The sequence below is a fragment of the Ipomoea triloba genome, chromosome 4 (assembly GCF_003576645.1).
Source record: "Ipomoea triloba cultivar NCNSP0323 chromosome 4, ASM357664v1".
Taxonomy (NCBI): Eukaryota; Viridiplantae; Streptophyta; class Magnoliopsida; order Solanales; family Convolvulaceae; genus Ipomoea; species Ipomoea triloba.
Genome location: NC_044919.1, coordinates 2,710,532 through 2,726,928, shown reverse-complemented (window position 1 = coordinate 2,726,928; position 16,397 = coordinate 2,710,532). Strand labels below are relative to the sequence as shown.

General features: G+C 33.4%; 1 protein-coding gene across 1 annotated transcript; it reads left to right on the top strand.

The window, feature by feature from the left end:
• Positions 1-3,151: 3,151 nt before the first annotated feature.
• LOC116015139 (endochitinase A) lies at positions 3,152-7,328 on the top strand. The gene is made up of 7 exons (XM_031255154.1): positions 3,152-3,766; positions 4,384-4,436; positions 4,527-4,572; positions 5,565-5,642; positions 5,858-5,965; positions 6,323-6,402; positions 6,775-7,328. Exons 1-7 carry the CDS (start codon positions 3,239-3,241, stop codon positions 6,884-6,886), a joined length of 1,005 nt encoding a protein of 334 aa, XP_031111014.1. The 5' UTR covers positions 3,152-3,238; the 3' UTR covers positions 6,887-7,328.
• The last annotated feature ends 9,069 nt before the right edge of the window (positions 7,329-16,397 follow it).

The following is a 16,397-nucleotide window of genomic DNA, read 5'->3' as shown; positions in this document are numbered from 1 at the left end:
ATTATAATTCATAATGTACATTATTCTAACACATAATGTATATTATCTTACTTCAGATGTCATATTATTCTCATATAATGTATATTATTCTAACTCATAAAATTCAACATGTCGTTTTGAACTGTGATTCGCACAATAATTTTGTCCCGTTGTGGTTTGAATCTTGGGCCTGCAGAAAAATTCAAGAAATTTGGCGCGGATTAGTCGAATTAGGTAAGACCCAAAAAGTACGTGTGACCCGATAATCAGACCCAATACATCATCCCCAAATAAATTCACAAAATTTTGAATATTGAAATTCTGAGTTCTGGAACCGCCTTTTCTCGTTGCCGCGACTGCCATAGACGTAAGGATGATCGGTTTATTTGTGTGCTGTTTTCTCATTTAGTCCGGTTATCTGCAGACGTTTGCTCGTTGCTTATCATTGCGCATTTCTGCCTGGTTAGTGAAAGCTTAAAGAGTCGTTGTCCGGTACTCTGTGTATACTTAATTTGATTTGATGTTTTTCGAATTGATTCTGTTTGCGTTGTTTGAAAGAATGTTTCCTTTTCCGGTTTCCCATCTGAAAGTGTAAAATTAGGAGTAGCAGTGTATCTCCATGTGCTTGTGTTCAGAATTCCAATTTTGATATGTGAATTCGGTGATTGAACAGACTCTTACTGTTGTTACTTGCTGTTAGGTGACTTTGATTGGAGATGCCAACTGTATGCTCTGCTGTTTCTGAAGAACAAAAGATCATGATTAAATTGGTTAGCCATATTAGGTGACTGATATCCTGTATGATGCAATGTTGGATACATTGATCACCTGATTGTTTTTTGTTTTTTTTTTTGAAAACACCTGATTGTTATTTACTTATTTTACATTTTTACCTGATAGCCATATTTTTTGCTTAGATGGTGTGATCATTTGGCTTTTATCTGATGATCAACATTTTCCAGTCATATGGTTAATGCTTAATTCTAATACTTATATCGATATGCGCCATTTAAACATTCTTGTAGAAGTTGCAAGTTAAAGAATAGTAACTGATCTTTTGTAACAGAATCAGAATCTTTTTGGACTGGTGATGGACACAAATCAAAGTTGTTCATGAAGTTCTACAGGTTTCGTTCAATCTTAATTCATTTGAAATTGGTCTGCTCAATTCAGTTCCTTGCATTTGTTATCTGCAATGTGTAGAAAGTATTTCATGCAGTAAGAAAGATGGTAGCAATTTGAGTATTTCACATAGGCAACTAAATATGCTCAACAATGAATAAAAATGTCTCTTCTTTATTTTGGTAAATCCTTGTATCTTATTGGACTTATTCTTGATTTCTATTGGTAAATGTTTTTCCAACATTATCAAAGTCAATTTTTGCATTCGAGATTTTTAGATTTCCATATTCTCAATGAGATTGATCAGTTGTATGCATCTAGCACAATCATGAGGCTCAATCCAAAAATTAACCAAGGAACATGAACTCTGCCTCCTTAGACTTTCTGTGTTACTACTTACTATTGCCTAAATATGACAAGTACTACATCCAGTAGTAGAATCTCAGTGTTTGTGCAGGTGTTCTATTTATTTGGGAGGATGTGGGATGCTTTGCATGGTGTGTATTCTATGACGTTTACTATCTCATAGGACGCACATACCTTTCTCTTTGAATCTCGGGATGCTTTGCATGACATGTATTCTATGGAGATTTACTATCTCATAGGACTCACAATCTCACATACCTTTCCCTTTGCATTGTGTGATGTGTATTCTATGGATGTTACTATCTCATAGGACTCGCATATCTTTCCATCATCATGGGATGCTTTGCGTGATGTGTATTCTATGGACGTTTACTATCTCATAGGATTCGCATACCTTTCCCTTTGCATTTCGGGATGCTTTGCATGATATGTATTCTATGGATATTAATATCTCATAGGACTCACATACCTTTCCTTTTGCATTGCGGGATGCTTTTCATGATGTGTATTCTATAGGCGTTTATTATCTTGTAGGACTCACATACCTTTCCCTTTGCGTGTGGATGAGAACTTAATTGTTAGTTCAGGTTTCTAAATGTTTATCTTCTTGATTCTTGAATTGTTGAGTTCATCTCCTTGTATCTATGTATTCTGCAGAGTGCCTACTACCAAAAAGCAGGTCCCAGGAGTAGATTACCTGGGCAGTTTGAACGTTCCAAACATGGTGTTGCTGTTGCAACAAACTTGGCATACCTGCAACAACGTACAATTGGCTTTGATGCTTCTTCCCTATTGATGCCCGATTGTATTGGAGCAAAAAGAAAAAGAGTTGTTTGGAAACAAGGCCGAGAATTCCATGGCCGGTTTCTATCGGTAGTTTGGAAACATGTGTTTACTTATAATGATAAATAATCAAATGAGATAACATCTTCTCGACACAATATGAATGCATATGATCTATTACAAGAGTGCACACAAATTAGAGTGTGTGCAATTTATCCAACATGAGTGCACACAATCTGGTGTGTGGATTCATGTAGTAGATCATGTGCGTTCATGTTGTGTCTCACAATATCATGGGAAGATGTTGTCTCACTGGAAAATTAGCCTACTTATAATGATTCTACGATTCCATTGGTGATTTTATGACTACAAAAGCAATGCTAATGATAATTTTTTGGGGGGTTTTGTGTTGTGTTGTTCGTTGGAACAAAGAGAATGTAATGTGAAAGAAGAAAGAAAGAAAAAATTAAATTCTTATAGAAGAATTTATTTTTATATTAAAAGAGAAAAACAAAAATACAATTGAGAATCATAATGCCTAACGCGCTTGCTAGGTAATTGAAGTGATCGTCAAATGACAATCATTCTTATTCTTCTCATTTTTATATTATTTTTCATTGGAACTCACAAAAAACTACACTGCTGAGCATCCTTTAAGCCATGCTAATATGGGTTTATTTGTAATTTTAAAGTAATAATTACAATAATAGAAAAGTATTTTAAAAAAAAAATTTCTCGATAAATTAATGGTTTTTAGTTTGCAGTTGTGAAATTTGCGAACGACGTCGTATCATCCCAAATTTCTTTCCACACGGCGTTAGATTAACACGTGTATTCAATTTCTGTTTCCGCTTCTGGCCTTCAACTCTGCACTGTCACGATTTGCGAATTTGAAACTCTACTCGAAGTAGGAATCTTCTTTTACATTACAAAAAAATAAAAATAAAAATAATTCCCCAAACCAAAAAATTCCGCGCCATCTCTAGCCATGGCTATCTCTACTCCTCCGCCACCACCCAACCCTTCCTCCTCCGCCTCAGCTGCTCCCGCCACGGCGGCGACGGCAACGACGACGGCGACGAGACCTCTATATTCCAACTCAAGACCAATCACTGCACAGCCACATCCTTTCCCTCCACAATCTCAGCGGTTCTCTTCAAATCAAAACCCCATTTACTCCCAATTAGCTCCCCGCCCCGACCCTTCCACCGCTCCGCCGCCGCCGCAGCAGCATAGCATTCTCTATCCAGTCGCTTCCTCCGGCCGGGGCTTTCTCTCCAGACCTGCCGCGCCTAGTCCGAATCAAACTAATTATCTGACCCGACCTGCGGTTGCGTACTCCTCCTCTATTCCCCCTTTCGGGATTTCTGCTCATATGGATCCGGGCTTGGGGCAGGGCTTGGGCTTCACCAGGCCGGCCAATTTGCCGCACGCGCATGTTAATTCTACTGCCAATGCTGGACCGATTATGCCTGTTGTTGTGAAAGGTGTTCCGGTTACTTCTGCGCATCCAAAGGTACTTTAATGCTTTTTAGCTTTTATTTGGTTCACTTGCTGAAACCTCTCTTCTATGTTTTGATCTTCTAACTGAAGTTGAAAGCGGATTTTATGTCTGGCTATAAAATTTGTATTGGCATTTAAATCTGTAATGGCTCAAGTTTCGTTTAGTTAATCAGAAGGCAGTGAAGGATTTCAGTGCAAAGTGCTGTTAACTTTAATCATTAATACTCTTTGGAGATTGGAAACTCTGGTGCCTGACTGGAGAGATTCTCCATCTTATTGGGGGAATGGAGAATTAGAGAAAAGAAAATTTACATTTGGAAAGCAGAGAATGGAGAATGAAAACTTAAGAATGGAAATCAGAGAGGTTTCCTATTCATAATTATTTTTATGCTATATTTAGTTTTTGTACTGAAGAAAAAACTGTTCTAATTTGAGAAACTTAGAACTTAGGGTGATTTCTTTGGTGTGACTTTAATTGGTAAGTGAGGTCCTCTCTTCAATTTCACACAATGAATTGGCTATTCCAATTTTTTATAACATTTCCAAGCTCATTAAGGTAACTTCTGAGTTCTGACCTATTAACTTGATGTTCATTTTGTTTTGTTTTTGTTTTTATTTTTATTTTTCTAGCTGGCTCCACCTCTGCCTTCATTTTCTGATTTTAGTGGCTCAAAAGATGGAAGGTAAAATCCTTTCTTTCATCTAGTGTTTTGATGTCACACCTGGCTCCATATATTTTCATATAGAAATTCTTAATTATTTATTCATTGCAGGGACAGGAGTAAAGATGATTCTTTTGCAATAGTTAGAGAAAGGAAGGTAAGCATAATGCCCCTTTACTCAGTTCCCCTCTTTGGTTTGTGTAAATTAGTTTCCTTCTAAGTTAAACACTTGCAGAGAATGTTTGTTTATAGCTGCTTGTATAGATATAAAAGTAAGTGTTCTTTCTTTCAAGTTATACTATCATAAACTAGCTCCTCTTTTGTCACTGAAATGAGTTACAACAGTTACTGTAATAAAGTGTGCATCACATATTCACATGTCTGCCGTTAAAAGATTTATTACATATAAAATTGAATGCCTCTGTCTTGGTTCTATCTCATGAAAATTTGACATAGCAATATTAATAATTTATTGGCATTTGCCCATTACTGGAGAATTACAACATTTGAATGTATCAGCAGAGGATCCTATTCCTTTTTCATGCACTAGTGCTTCCTTGTGCTGCTATTGGAAGGTAGTTTGTTTCTTGTTGTACTTGAAGAGAAATGAAAATGGTTTTTATCCTTCAAATGTGGAGAAGTTTGCATCAATTTGAACAGGTCTTAGCTAATCAAGTATATCCTACTAAGCAATTAAGATGTTTAACATTGGTGCCCCATAAGATTTAAACACTAATTATGAAGGATCCTATCCCCTTTTAAACTTTTGTAGTTTGAGAAATCTTTGAAGAACATTTGATTTGGAGGTTGTGGTTGGGGGCTCTAGAGGAAAGGAACTTATATTAAGTGGAAAAGGTAGATTCCTGCAAGTTGTCACATAGTTTCTCTGAACCAATTCAGAGGAATATTTTTACTCTTGTAGTGTCATGTTGACCTAAATGTTTTGAAAAGTTATAATCACTATTATCTGACTTTATAATTGATCTCCTTTGACTAGGGGCACCGGGCACTCTTATGGTGCTGTATGTAGATATGATATCCATGATGTTTTGTGGACAATCATATTAGTCTCTATTTTCTCTGAACTTGTAGCTTGGTTGAGGAAAGTTCTGTTTTTAATGGTAAAATTAAATTTGTTTACTATTGCAGGTCAAAGTTTCTGAAACTGCTTCACTCTATGCTCTCTGCCGGTCATGGTTGAGGAATGGTTTTCCTGAAGCAACTCAGGTCTGAATAACTGAAGTTTTCTTGTCTGTTTACCACAGAAGCTCCATTCATTTCTTTTTGTATCATTTAAGATTTTGTCACATTGTTTCCAAAAAAAAAGATTTTGTCACATTCATTTTTCCCCCTTAAATGAACTTTCTGATATCCTACTTCCAGATTACATACAATAATAGTGTTTTTTTGGTGAATGTAATTATCCTACTTCCATATGGCAGCCACAATATATGGACGTTGTAAAGTCTCTTCCCAGGCCTTTGCCTATGGCTCCACAAGATGCTGAGTCGCCTGCAAAGAAGGAAGAAGATAAAGGAGAAGAGGAAGAGGTGAGTTCTTAATTTATGAGCACTGATCCCACAATCTGATGCCAAAGTCGGAAAATTCTACTAACCATTGCCTTCAGTGTAATTGGTATCAACCAAATATATCATACTTTATTGAATTCTGCTGAGTGCCAAATATCTTGAAAAGACATATTAACTAAGTAATACCCTCCTAAGAACTGGAGCCCATGCGAGTATCCCTTACTCATAGGAATACACATTCTAAAGTAAGGTAGATTCAACTTGTAAGTAATGCCAAGGTCATGATATATTTTTTAAAAGTTATCAAGGCAATGATCTTGACAATGCATTCTTCTGCATAGGAAATGCATAAATAATGTTGGTTTCTTTTAATTTCAGGATGATGCATCAGTTGAGCATTTATCTACAGAAAAGCTTTTGCAATTACATGTCAAGCGTGCAAAGAGAATTAGGTCCAAGTAAGCTTCACAATCATTTGCAATTTTATGATTGAGAATATATTTGACTAAATATGCCTCCCCAGTCTCCACCTCCCCATCCAAACAAGGGAAAAAGAACCAAAGGAGATGATAGAAAATATGGAGGATCAAATACTTCAAAACGTAGTTTAAATTCGTCATCTTATTCCTCTTCTGCATTGGTGCATTAGTGTAATAATGTATGGGAATAGAATCAAAATCATGGAATGTGATGACATCTGTTTCTCTTTCCATTATAATTAAAAGAAGGTTACCCTTTCGAATTTATAATGGCACGAGAAACGCTCGGACTTTTGGTTTTCTTTCATTGAATTAATGTGATATGTCTTGCTGTGACTGAGAAATTCACAGATTAAGAGAAGAAAGGCTTAGGCGCATTGCAAGATACAAAACCAGGCTCGCTCTTCTCCTTCCTCCCATGGGAGATCAACAGTTCAGGAACGACTCCACTTCAGGAAACTGAAATTCCATGTTCAAATTTTCTAATATGCGCAAACTCTATCAAGCACATCACTCTCGAGGATGAATGCCTATCGACATAATCCCCGAGGGAACAAATGGTGACGAGGACTCAACTTGGTGCACAGCACGAACTTTGAGACAAACCACTGAACTCGTGGAAGTAGCTAAGTATTTGTGTCAGTTTTGTGTGTTAATGTTATGCTATAGACAATTCCTTTTACCTGTGAAGAGTTAGCTAATTATTCATAGTTGAGTTTGTAATCAGTGTAAGAGTTGTGAGACAAATATTAGGAAGACTGAAGCTGAAGTTCACCTTGGCCTGGGCTTTTCACCCTGCAGGAGCTCATGAACCTCAATCTACTTGTACTATAAAATAATTGATTATATAATCTTTAGAAATGTTTTTATATTTTTCATGTTTTAAGAAATTGCTTCCTTGTCAAGCTCACATTACTCTTCACACTGCATTTATATATAGGGAATTTTTATGGTGTCACGTGTAATGTTATTGTATATTCAATGAAGTTGTAAAGCTATAAAGAGGGAAGTAAGGCTTGATCTACTATACTATATTTTACACAATTTACATACCGAATGTTAACAATTTCAAATTGTGAACATTCAATATGTAAATGGACACGGGTTCATCTGGTAAGGTGGACTCGGATTCATGGTATAACTACAAACTAAGATTGATATACTACTATTTGAGTTGTATTTTGTATAGTCAAAATTTGTCTCCATGGTATTCAATGCATCCAACAAACATATCATGTGTTATTATACACATTTAAATATGTAATCACAAAAAAATGTAATATATAATTGTACCTGTACTTGATATCACTAAATATATAACGTATACTAATATTTGATACAATTAAATATATATAATGTATGATTATACTCGGTACAAAAATATCTGTACCAATCATACATTAAAAATTTTGTAAAATTTTAACCATACCCAAAAGTTTACGCCATTGTAAAATACTATACATGACTTGGCCCTATCCCTAGTGAGATTTAGTTGAAGTTAGTCAACCCATCCAAAAGCTACATTGCTGGATGACCACAATAGACGAACACAACAGTGTTAGGATAAAGACAACATTCAAGAATTTCAAGTTCCTTCGTTCACAAGGCATCTCTTTTCTCATTGACATGTGAAAAATCATATCTTTTAGCCCAACTATCATTTTTTTGATCCTTCCCATGATCTTCATTTGACCCTTCAACGGAAAATTGCGATCACAATCGACGGCCGCACGCCAAATAATTATCATTGTCTAATCACGGATTTCGGGTTCGTACCTTTTGTAATAAGTATTAATTCAAACACGATGATCTTTGTTAATACTTGAATTTATTTTGCTAATTGACTCACGATGTATATAACAAATATTTATGTGCAGTGTCTTTGCACCTTTGCCTTTCGTACCCTATTTTGGTCTAGATTTATATAGATAGCAATGGTTGTATGGTTTAGATTGATTGATAACTGCAAAATTGTTTGTTGATAGAAGACGACCACAAGCCGTTTATTGTTGGTGGTGATTTTTTGAGTTATTTGAACTTCATGTGTTAGGGTCATTTTACCAGTTTAGGTGACTTTATTTGAACTTTCTTTGAGTTATTTGAGACCTAATTATACAATTCGTTAGATTTAAGGTGTCAATATGATTTTTTTTCTTATGAAATTTTATAACATGATTTTTTTTTTCTCATTTTCTCGATCCAATTAATACGATCAAGATCGCCAAAAAGATAGACACAACGTTTTAAAAAAACACTTATATTATATAATCTTCATAGAACTCAAATCAAATTAAACAAGTGAAATCAATTTGTCAAAAAAAAAAAAAAAAAACAAACAAACAAGTGAAATCAAAGTAGTTGCCTTGCTTTTAGTTTTAGTTTTTGTTTAATCCTCTTCTTTTTTCACATTACGTAGTAAAATTTTGACTCATTCTAGTTGTGTCATGATGCCATGCCTCTCTCCCACTGAGATTGACAAATTAAAGTTGTAATTGGTGATGAGTGATGTAACAAAATAAAAGCTAGTTTAATCACCGTACCCCAAACTAATTTTGCCTATCCAAATTCTCATTCAACCCCAACTTTTCTTCCTTCATAATCATAACAATAATATTATTAACAATGAAAAATTACACTTTTCGTCCATAAATAATACAAAAACATTACTTTTTTGTCTCTCAATTATGTAGTTGTCGCTTTTTATCTTTCAATTGTCATTGAAGTAGCTTTTTCCATCGTTCAATTGTTTGTGAAATAAATATTTTAACCAAATTGTAATATAACTTAGCGAAGAAAAAAATGCAAACATTTCTAATTTAGATATTACTAATGTTTTATTATCTGGTAATAATAATAATAATAATAATAATAATAATAATAATAATAATAATAATAATAGGTGCAATTAATTGTAATGATGATTGCCAACAGCCACCAAATCTAAACAAGATTGATTATATGGTTTTAGCTAAGGTTGGTTGCAACCTCAAAATTCATGTCTTGAATCATTCTTTTCTCGCAGGATTCAACGGTTAAGAATGAGGTTTGAAAATGTGTGTTATGGTCAAATATCATTTTTATTATTATTTTTTTTTCATTTCCCAATTTATTTTTATTCAACCCCTAAAATAAATGCCACCCTTTGATCAATTCCCAAATCATTACTACTTGCGTGTGGAATTGAACATATGCTCACCATACTATATATGGACCCCATGCATACACACTATAAAACACCATGTTAACAACTCCTATGGTGTCATCCCACTGCGTTCTATTTTTTTTTTAATACAATTGACCCTATTACATTGTAGTATCTGTTCATCTATTACGCTGTATTTTGCATATAATCATGTAAATATATCTAATGATTTGATCTTTGTTCTCAAAGAATGTTGAATTCCCAATTCCAAGGGACCCCACGCCCTAAACCGACAGAGCATATGGGAGAATGTATATCATGGTAACTCAATTGAACAAACGACTAGAGGCCTAGAACTTTGCTTATTCGCACAAGGAGCATCCCTCACTTTGAGAGGTTGCTTCCACATTGTGGCTAGTGAGATTCAATCTCGAGTCATTGTTCCCAAACTTCGAATGATCTGATCTTATTATGAGTACGTATTCATGTACAACTATTTACGAGGTTGTAAATCAATTGAAACACATCATACGATTTGCGTCAATGATCAAATTTCAGTGCTCTTAGGTTTAGGGTTCAAACACACACACACATATGTGTGTGTGTATTCATTGAAGTTACAATTTTGCCCTTTAGACATAAAAGAAAAAATATTACTCCTTATGTACTACGTCAATATATACTATGCTCGAATTGATTTGTAGAACTAAAGTCACATTTAAATCACATCAAAAAATTTTGAAAAGTAAGAACTCAATTTTAGAATTATTACTTTAAATAAAAGATTTATAAGTTTGGTATCATTGTAGTGACATGTATGAAATGAAATGTTATTAAAACAAAGAAATGAGTGATGCAACCTTAAGCTTATCCTCATCTAAAGGCTGCAGATTTATGGCTTTTCATTTTCTATAAAAAAAAGTGATGATGATAAGGTGATAACAAAGTTATGATTATAAAAAAATCATTTCCAATAGTGGGGGATAAATTGGACATATTTTTCTCACTTTCCAAAATGTTACTTCTCTAAGCTATGGGTATTTGTGGAGAATATTTCTTGAAATGGAAGAAAAGGATTGGAAAGTATTTTCATAGCCTTGTACCATCATCCACAGTTACCAAACTGTGCATAGTTATCATATTATTTATACACTTGTAATACAACACGTATTTCCAGTGTTTTTATTTAAAGAAAGTTCGTAGTCACTAATTTTTAAAAAAAAAAATTATTAAAAAATTTGTAGTCACTATTTAAAAGTATATTATAGGTAAATTTTATTTTGAGACTCGAGATAGAGTGGATTGACCTATTTCCTTAACTCGGCTCTCATCTTCATCTCATTGAATTCGACCCCAAATCATTATTCATTAATGGTGATACCGAGTATGTGAGGATCTCTGGATGCGGAGGAATCATTTTGCATCACAATTAGAAAGCTCAGGATGTTGCCACCTGGTCGGCTTCCGTCTGACCACTATTATTTTAGTTCATGATTTTGTGAATCATCTACTATAGTTGTAGAGCCAAAAAAAAAGAAGAAGAAGAAGAAGAAGAAGAAGAAGAAGAAGAAGAAAGTAGCCCTTTCTTTAACATCGAAAAATACCATTTCTTAAAATATGGTTTTTTAAAAAAAAAAAAAAAAAAAGAAGAAAAAAAAAAGAAGTCATCGATCAGAAGGACCAAATGTGTCCAAAATATTATAGTCATGGGTGTTAAATGGCAAAAAACTATTGTCTAGAACTAAATTTGAAAATATCACCAAGTCATGGGATCTCCATTATTAGAAAAAAAAAAATTTAAAAAGAGACAAAATACCCTTTTCTAAAATAAAATTTCACCGAATAAGTTATTGAAGGATCAGAGGTATCCAAAATATGATAGTCTAGGATTTTAGATGACAAAAATAATACTCTGAGACTAAATTTAAATATGTCATGAAAAACAAGGTATGTCTGCTGCAATTAACTTAGTGTTTTATGTATCAACAGTTTGTACTAGTATGAAATAAACACGAATTATTTTGAAGAAAACCCACAATCTTTCATGTATCTCCATGTAAATTTTCTAATTTCTAATCCTAGCTTGAAATTTTCCACGTTCCCAAACAAGCCACGATACATGCATATTGGGAGAATTCTATAACAATTTCATTAAATGCGTATTTGATTTTTTTTTATTTAATTTTTTTTTAAAAAAAAACGTTATAAATTCCGATTCAAAACCAAGATGATGTAATTGCAGGGTAAAGTCGTAACGTGGTCCATATATCCCATATTATCGTGTTTGAATAGTCATATTAAACTCCAAGGAAATTAATGTATGGTTTTGTGATACGATGTACCTACCATGATTATATTTTATATTCATCGTAGTAACAAATTCGTTTAATTTCAAATACAATTAGTTTTATTTTAATGTACGAAATTTAACCACAATCTAATTTGACCTTTTTTTTTTTTTTTTTAAAAGAATAGAGAGTGGACAAGTACGTTCGAACACATATATTCATAGAAAGACAAATAAATATTGTGCATATTATTAGATAGATGGCAATAATTTAACGCACCCTCTCTATTGGACTACGTGTTTGACAACTTTCTGGATCATTTAAAATTTGTTTTTCATTGATCTTGATCAGGATTTCGGTATGAAGTATAATTTTCATACTAAAAGATTATGAGATTGATTCTTACAAACATTATTTCGGTTGAATTTGTCATGTGTGATTTATGAATTATTACGGAAGAGTGGGTTTACCCATTGCATACCTTAGTACCAAAAATACAATCCTATTAACTTTTTCTTCTTCATAATACGCTGGTGTTGCATAGTGATAAAACTAATATAGTCGAGTTTCAAACAAAAAATAACTTTTTTTTTATATTGCGTTGATATTTACATAATGATAAAATTAATTCAGTCGAGTTTTGATTAGATTCATTTGAAACAATTCAAACATAAATGAAAATTGTTTGATTAATAATATAATTATTGTCATCGTGTTTGTCTCCTAGTTAGAAAAGGACTTGTGTAATATATTAAATAAATACATTGGTTTATGATTTACGTACAATGTACACGTTGATTTTGTGTAGGATGCTTAGGCAATAAGGGATGGGGAAGGACCAGCATTGCACAAATCATTGGATGGCATATAATAATGGCAGTTGAACATTCAACCACCTATAGTTAGGTTAATTAATTTGTTTTATTAGTTTCCTAATATAATTGTTAGAATTAATATCAAATTTATTTCTCAACTTTATTTATATTTCTAAATTTAATTATTGACAAATAATTTAATTAATTTTGACTCTAATAATGTAATTCAGTGATTGTGCCAATTTTAGTGTATTTCAATAATACAATCGCCCAAGATCAACAATATGAAAATGTCAAATAAATCATAACGAAATCAAAATTGATTGGTCTTAAAAATTAGGGAAAAGGGTCAAATAAGCCCTCCAACATTACCTAAGGAGTCAATTAAGCCCCTGAACATTTTAAAGTAGCAATTGAACCCTTAAACATTGTATTTTGATGCAAAAAAACCCATAAATCTGTTAATGACCTGTGATCACAGGTCATTAACAGGTTTATGGGCTTTTTTGCATCAAAATACAATGTTTAAGGGTTTAATTGCTACTTTAAAATGTTCAGGGGCCTAATTGACTCCTTAGGTAATGTTGGAGGGCTTATTTGACCCTTTTTCCTAAAAATTATATGAGAAAATCTCTTTAGTCTGAAACCCTAAATTTCAAATCTCAGATACCACATCTTTCTTGTCAAAACAGAGACATGAGAGGGAATACTGAATTGGTTCCCCTAGCAAAACTCGAGGAGTTTGAGGCGCGCCTACTGAAGAAGGTTAATTTCTTATGTATTTGAACAAAATTTCAGTAGACGAACTAAGTTGCGTACAAGCACTAACGTAAGACCGAAAGATAATCAACTCGCTTGGTCACGTCACAGGGGTAAAATTTAGGAACAATGACCCGAGATCGAGTCTCAACAGCTGTAATATGGAAGCAATCTCTCAAAGTGAGGGGTGCTCAGTGTCAGAGTAAGTAAATATTTAGCTTTTGTTTTTTGCTAAGTTGCCATGATTTACATCCTTCCAAATGTTCTGTCGGGTCGGGACACGAGGGCTCTTAGGTTGATAGGCAATTGCTTGTAACCCTTTTCCACCAATCAACAACAATTCTTGAATCACTTGCTAATTGCCTCCAATCCACATCACATTCTTGGGGATTTTGTCGAGTAGGATGAGAAGGGCAAACTTTGTTTGTCATTTTATGTTCAAGAAAACTAAAAAAGTAGGAGGGGATGGGGCCATGGTCGGTTGTTTATTATAATCGTTAAACTCTCCACATGTGTTGTGATCTTTGTCATCTTCAAAGTTTATCCTAAAATACGAAGTTGATGTTTTGTTGTTTGGAGGGTTCTTTAATTTTGTCTGGAATTTTCTTTTCTTTTCTTTATTATTTTATGTGATTATTATTGTTATTTTTTTAATTATTGGATATGGTATGGGCCAAACTACTTCACCCACTTTACAAGGGACAACAATCCAGAAGTTCATCACTGAAAGGTACCCCCACAAGTAGTTTGCACTGTCCAAGGGTCATCTAATAATATGTGTCTTATAGATTAAATAATTAAAATATTATATATTAGCTTTTATTGTGTGGTGCTTTACCTAATACTACACAGGTGTAACAAATTGTCCCGAGAATTTGGATTAGATAAATTTTTAAATTAGGATAATTTTGTGCGTAAGTTTCGACTGAGATGATATTGATAAAAATTAAACTTGTGATATTTTAATATAATAATTATGTTCTACTTACTTAATCATTTCTTTCAAGATTCGTATCGATATTATAAACATCAATACAAATGGTACCTAGTATAATATGTTATATATTTGTACCAGTGTAACACTTTTGTTAATAAGATACTTTATTTTTTTTCTTCTAAAGTTAATCATTTGTAGTTCACAGAGTTTAGTGTTTTTGCCATTTTTACTTTTTTAGTCTTCAATTTTAATATCTGCCAGTTTTTATTTTTTACTTTTTGATTTTTTGCGACTTTGGGTAATCCTGGTATATTTTTTTTGTTACTTTGTGCATAATTTCTAAATTAAGGCATATTCAATTATTTACTCTTTTTTTTACCTGTCTCTAGTGGAAAATAGTAATGATACTTAAGAGCGACTTTAATAGTTGTAGATTTTTATGATTTTTTGTAGGTGATGAAGGAGAAAGAAGCAAGTGAGAAGAGGAAAAAAGAGGGAAAAAATAATAAATTCTAACCCAAAAAAAAAAAAAACTAAAGGTGTTACGCGTCCAAAGACGCGTACATTGCATTCGCCTTTTGGGTGCACATATTGCTGCACACGCACAGCAATCTCCACGTGTTTTCCTTTTTCCTTCCAAAAGTGGACCCCATCCAAAAATTATATTTACAAGAGAAAAATCTAGCTAAAATCTCCCTTTTCCATTAAATAAAAATCAATTCTTAATTTTTCTATCTTTAAAAATTAAGCAAAAATTACTATTGTGGTTGAGAGTTAAAGTAAAACCTATATAGTATAATTATTCTTAAAAAAAACATATATAATATAAGAATAAAATTACGGAAATGAAAAGATGAAAGCGACCGTTCTGGGGTGGTTTCTTTTGCTGCATAATGAGCTGAGGTTGACCATACACAATGATATGTGGGACAATGAGTATGTTAGTATACAAAGGGGCAACATGTATTCATTGTGTTTTTCCTCTTCTGACCCCACCTCACCTACACACTTGGATCCATTGATTGGGGGTTTTATTGTCTTTCTCCTTCACTCACAAGAATATCACATATTATAAGCCCCCCATATTATTAAATCTAATGGTATAAATCTATAAATTTTCTTCACAAAGACTCCGTACTAAACAAGATAATCTAACTTGATTATTGATTATGATTCACAATAATACAACATGCTTAACCTATAGTATACATAATTATATTATACTAATACAGCCAATATCGGGCACACATAAAATATTCTTTAACCCTAATTAAATTGGTCAGGTTGTTGGTGTATTAATTACAAAATTTCAAATTTGACTCTTATGGTTTATGGCAACTTAGACGGATCGATTTACCATGTTGGTTTAGAACAACTTAAACTCGTTTACCTCCTTATGATCCACAAGGTATAAGCTGATTTATCCCTTTCTTTGATATTATTGATATTTAATACATAACGCATTCTATACATAATTATATCATATACAATTAGTACTGGTGTAGGCCAACACACACACACACACATATATATCTATTAAAATGTGGTCGCGTTTTTCCATGCAGCCGGTGCGGAATACACCACTATGTATACAAATATACACCATTGAATGTTAGAAAATGTACCACAATGAAAATACACAAAAACACCAAAAAACACACCACACGCCCAAAATAATACACCATAACCCCCTGCCCCTAATGGTGCACTTCCTAACACTGTGTAGTGTATATTTGCATACCTAGTGATGTATTTTTTTAATGATGCGTACCTAACGGTGCATATTTAGATGGTACATTTTCTAACATTAAGTGGTGTATATCTGTATAAATAGTGGTGTTGCCCCACTGACCACACGTTAAGACACAGTTACGCTTAATTATGACTATATATATATATATATATATATATATATATCCACACACGTAGGTATTTGGGTGTGTGTGGGTTGTGTATGGTGTGGTAGGTAATTGTCAAAAGCTGTAATGAAGTAGTGGGTGTGGAGGGAGAGGGGCGATGGGGGGGGGGGGGTG

Excerpts from the sequence above, each read along its gene's own strand:
- LOC116015139 (XM_031255154.1), top strand. The coding sequence starts at position 3,239 with ATGGCTATCTCTACTCCTCCGCCACCACCCAACCCTTCCTCCTCCGCC. Across the intron at positions 3,767-4,383 it reads TTACTTCTGCGCATCCAAAG|CTGGCTCCACCTCTGCCTTC; the intron begins GTACTTTAATGC and ends TTATTTTTCTAG. Across the intron at positions 5,966-6,322 it reads ATAAAGGAGAAGAGGAAGAG|GATGATGCATCAGTTGAGCA; the intron begins GTGAGTTCTTAA and ends TTTTAATTTCAG.